This window comes from Centruroides sculpturatus, unplaced genomic scaffold (genome assembly GCF_000671375.1).
Source record: "Centruroides sculpturatus isolate CEXI.00-Female unplaced genomic scaffold, Cexi_2.0 scaffold702, whole genome shotgun sequence".
Lineage (NCBI taxonomy): Eukaryota > Metazoa > Arthropoda > Arachnida > Scorpiones > Buthidae > Centruroides > Centruroides sculpturatus.
This window is the reverse complement of record NW_019384867.1, coordinates 56,800-61,530: the sequence shown is the minus strand read 5'-3', so window position 1 is coordinate 61,530 and position 4,731 is coordinate 56,800. Positions and strand designations below refer to the sequence as shown.

The 4,731-nt window shown below is 43.9% G+C and overlaps 1 protein-coding gene across 1 annotated transcript; it reads right to left on the bottom strand.

Moving 5' to 3' along the window:
• Positions 1–1,268: 1,268 nt before the first annotated feature.
• On the bottom strand, positions 1,269–4,334 carry LOC111630795. Its single transcript, XM_023374955.1, has one exon. The coding sequence runs from the start codon at positions 3,039–3,041 to the stop codon at positions 2,133–2,135; it is 909 nt and encodes a 302-aa protein (XP_023230723.1). The 5' UTR covers positions 3,042–4,334; the 3' UTR covers positions 1,269–2,132.
• Positions 4,335–4,731: the final 397 nt, after the last annotated feature.

The window sequence follows — 4,731 nt, the reverse complement described above, 5'->3', positions numbered from 1 at the left end:
GGTAATTTTTATTATAGGCCTATAGACCTAACACAGCATTATTAATATGATTTTGGAGGTTACAAAACTTTAAAATTACTTTAAAAAATGGAAAATAATTATATCATTTGATTTCAAGATATTTTGTATACCTTAAAAATAATTAATTCTATCCCGGGATTTCCCGGGATCCCGGGAAACAGTTCACTTTTATCCCGGGATCCCGGGACAAGCAAAAGACCGGGAAATGAGAAACCCTAGTGTGTAGGGAACCCGTTCGTGATCAGCGGATTCCTCCCCATCGATTCGTCTCACCAATTAACCAGCTAGTCCAATATTTCCACAAAAAAAAAATCTTTATTTCGTCTCAGGGACCACTACTTCGCACTCCCTCTCCCTCTCGTGTCCCGAATTCCTCTCCCAAAAATTCCTTCTTCCCGCGTTTTCTTCCCCGGTCTTAACGACCCCTCGTTAGCCTGTGTCGATGGATAGATCGCATCTGCCCCGACGAAACCCCTCGGAGAGGGAGGACGAGAAGGTCCGATATCACTACACCCCCGCCGCAAGACAAGTGTTAGGGTGTGAACCCGAACACGGGTCTCAACTACAATTTTCAAAAAGTAAAGGCTACAATAAAACTTATACAATACAAAAAGTTCATACAGACGATACACAATTTTCCTTTTACACAAATTATATTGATAGTTCTCATCACTACGAAACATATCGAAACAAACGTCACTTTTAACACCACAAATACGCTGTTGAATCGGAAGTATCATAAATTCCTCCAAAATGGGTCCACTGCTGCCTTTGTCGCCAACACGTTACGAGAGTTCTCAGTTACCCCACCATAGTCTCCTTTATGCTGAACATCATAGTTGTTTCTTCCGTAACCAACAGCAGGAGATGAGTATTTATTTGATACTGCGATGTGATCTGTGTAGCCTCGATCACAGCCGAACAGACGATAACCACGAGATCGGAGGCCGCTGGAGCCGTACCTCCTACTTCCACCTTCTAAATATTTACTTCGATTATTGGTCTTTTGTTCATCTTGCCTGTTCCGATTGTCGTCGTACTCGGAACGTCTACTACCCTTCCGATGATTCCAGACACTTTTACTTCCGTGAATGCCGTCGCGCCAGCGGTTCCTTGGAGCATCTTTTGGAGCATGGGGACCTCGCCAGTTATGATCGCGTTCGCTGTCTGTCATGTATGACGTGTACCAGGGAAACTTTTGGATTTCCTTTTCTAAAATTAGAGAAATCTGCTTCTCCTCGCTTATGATTGCTTTCCCAATTGTTTATATTTCCAGAATCTTTGTGGTCACTGTATTTCCGACCACCAGAACCTTTTCTGCTCGGATAGCTTCTATTATGACTATCGGTCCTCTGAAACAATGCTTTATCGTGAAGACCCACATATCGATCACTCGTATCCGAGTACCGGTTTCGGTCCCAATCAGTTGGTTCACGACCAGCTGTTCCACTCCCACGATTACGAAGGTGAGGAAGTCTGTACACGCCAGCTTGTCCTTCCAACACTTTGAAAATACCAGGCGGCAAGAGACGAGGGCCCTTCAATTTCTCGGTCAGTGCCACCGTGACTTCTACGGGGGATAATAAAGTTTGGCTGCAACGGTCTTTAATAGCCATAGGGACCTTTACTGTCTGTGCCTTAATCTCTTCCCCAAACGCTGGGCTCAAAATTATTGTTCCCCAGTCCCCGTCATTCGAGCTGGTAACATCTTCGGGGCGCAAGACTGGGACTTGGGTGCCTGAATCTACGATGGCTTCGGTATCTTGCCCACCTATGTTGACCGTAACGTATTGTAAACATTGAATACTAGGGCCTGACTTCAAATGGCTGCTAGTTTTTTTGTCAAAGTGTTCCGACCTCACACTCCCCACTAACGCAACGTCGTTCCGTCTCCGACCGGTCGAGGGTTGAGTGCGACTATCGTTTATGGATGTATCCCTTATCTTCTGCGGGCAGGATCTAGAAATATGTTGCGTTGATCCACAGATGAAGCACTCCCCCCGTTTCATTTCCTGACGATAGTTGAGTGTGTCTTTCTGTCCCTCATCCCTCAGTGGTGGGGGATCGCACTCCCGGCCAGTACCCTGGCACTCTGGAAGACGCCGCGATCCTCACGACTCGTTGTACGTCTCGGTTATAGATTTTCCCTTGCTTTCAAAATATAGGTCGCACTCTCTCGCCATGTTAATAGGGTTAAACCACCCCTCGCCCTGACGAACGCTTATATGGGCCGCCGTGTCGACATCCAACGTCTGAAATAATCTGTCCGCCACGATTAATCGTTTTAAACTTTCCAAGTCCTTCACTCTCCTCAACTCGCAATAGTATTCCGAAGACGACGCTATTCTCGACATAAATTGCATGTGAGTCTCGTCGGGCCTACGCCTAGCACTCCGAAAATTTTCCAGGCAGCATTGGGCGGACGGTTCGTATTCTCGTAACACTAATTTCTTCACGCTTGAGTAATCCGTTAACTCGTCTCCGGTTATATAAATCAAAATGTTTGCGGTCTTTTCTCCCAGAATATTGATCAGTATCTCAGATTTCATCTCTTCCGGCACATTCTTCGATTGGGACGCTCGCTCTATAGATACGAAAAATAGGTTCCAATTTTCGGACTTAGTTGGGACTGGCAATGTTAACGTTTTCACGCTCGTAATCAATTTCTCAATACTCCCGGCGGGCCCATCACCCGGATGGCTGTCCGTAAAGCTGGGACTACCGTTACTCGCCCTGCTTTGAATAGTAGCGCTAATCCGCGCCAGCTCTAACTCGTGCTGGCGTTCCCTTTCTAGCCTCTCTTGTTCCCTTTTTAGGCTCTCTTGTTCCTCCTTCCGTTTCCTTTCCTCAACAGTGGAAGTCAAAATCTCCAGTACAAAATCTGGGTCACAAGCAAAATCATCACTTTTCGTAATAAGTTCCCTTAACTCCGATACCCTCAGATTATCGTCTATTGTGCCACAAAGCTCTTCCGCCACGATCCGTAGATCTTCCTTCTTAACTCCCTTTATGCTTAGCATCCCGCCGTGAATTTCGTTTCCGACAAGTACAAAATTTTCCTACCTCTTCTCTGGTGTAAACCTTGTATATTCCTGAAACCTTAGTGCTGTGCCCAATTACCCACTCCGCTCGGTTCCGATCCACTCTTCTTATTCTGGCTCATAATCACTCTCTTCACAGATCGAATCCTGTCGATCTGACTTCACTATCCTGTCGGCTGCGCCAATGTAGGGAACCCGTTCGTGATCAGCGGATTCCTCCCCGTCGGTTCGTCTCACCAATTAACCAGCTAGTCCAATATTTCCACAAAAAAAAACTTTATTTCGTCTCAGAGACCACTACTTGCACTCCCTCTCCCTCTCGTGTCCCGAATTCCTCTCCCAAAAATTCCTTCTTTCCGCGTTTTCTTCCCCGGTCTTAACGACCCCTTGTTAGCCTGTGTCGATGGATAGATCGCATCTGCCCCGACGAAACCCCCGGAGAGGGAGGACGAGAAGGTCCGATATCACTACAAGGTGGTACCACCACCAAAGAGATGCCTTGGTGGCAACATAGAAAAAAAAGACGTTTCTGATTGTTTAAGTTGTTGGATAGAATCAACGAGCTAGAATATACTACATAGAGTGGCCGTTACCGCTCTTGGTGGCAACGACGGGTACTATCGGCCGCGACTTTACTTTAAATCAAAACATCGACGTCTATAGCACTTGTTGAACAGTACTTTGACTTTAGCATCTATTTTTCTCATTTAAATCTATTTCTTTTTGTTTTCGCCTAGATTTGAGATTTAGGAAACTAGATAAGTGATATAAATTTATGAATGTATGTCCCTTTAATCCGAATGTCTATTAAATTCGGTAGACTATCATTACAGCTTTTAGGTTAGACACTTCTTTTATTGTTTTCTCATATGCATTCCGGGCTTATTTAAATGCTAAGCTCCTCTTCAGTGCAATACTACAAACTTTTAAAAAAAACAACAATTAGTAACATGACAAAATTAATGATTGATTTCATGATTTGTTAAAAAGTTCGTTCATTTTAATTTGTTTTGAAGCCGCTTTTCTGCTCATTAAATACAACAAACGCTTGAAATTAATTAATATCACGCAGAGTCTGTTTTTTATGCTGAACCTCGAAAGGAAGGTCTTTACGACTTGGACAGGCTCAATGGCCTTGCTAAATTTCGGGACTACACTTGAACCGGAGTCAGAACGTTTATTACGAGGATTCTCTTCAATCGTCTCAACCTACAACTTCATCAAACTTATTAGCGAGGTTGAAGCTGAAGTTTTAAACGCGAAAACGTGTACGTCGGACGTTCGGCGCTGCTTTCCTGTAAGCCTAGAAGTTTGACAATGATGTTTGGATAGTCAGTGGAATCATACTCGACATTCCAAACACCATTGTCAAACTTCTAGGCTTACAGGAAAGCGGCGCCGAACGTCCGACGTACACGTTTTCGCGCTTAAAACTTCAGCTTCAACCTCGCTATTTTTCATAGTGAAAGCTGTTCACTATCAGGATTGTTTGAAAAGTTGATAGCAGAACATCCCAGTCAAGTCATTGTTCAAAGTTGATTTGTGAAAATATAAACTGCGTATAATTTACCGTGCGAAGCAAAAATAATTATAAAATTAAAAGCCCTGCATTTCGAAATGAAAGTTCTAAAAGAAATTTAACAATTAGCTGTAACATTAGAGATAAATG

What these genes read in the sequence shown, in the direction of transcription:
- LOC111630795 (XM_023374955.1), bottom strand. Translation starts at nt 3,041, where the DNA reads ATGCTAAGCATAAAGGGAGTTAAGAAGGAAGATCTACGGATCGTGGCG.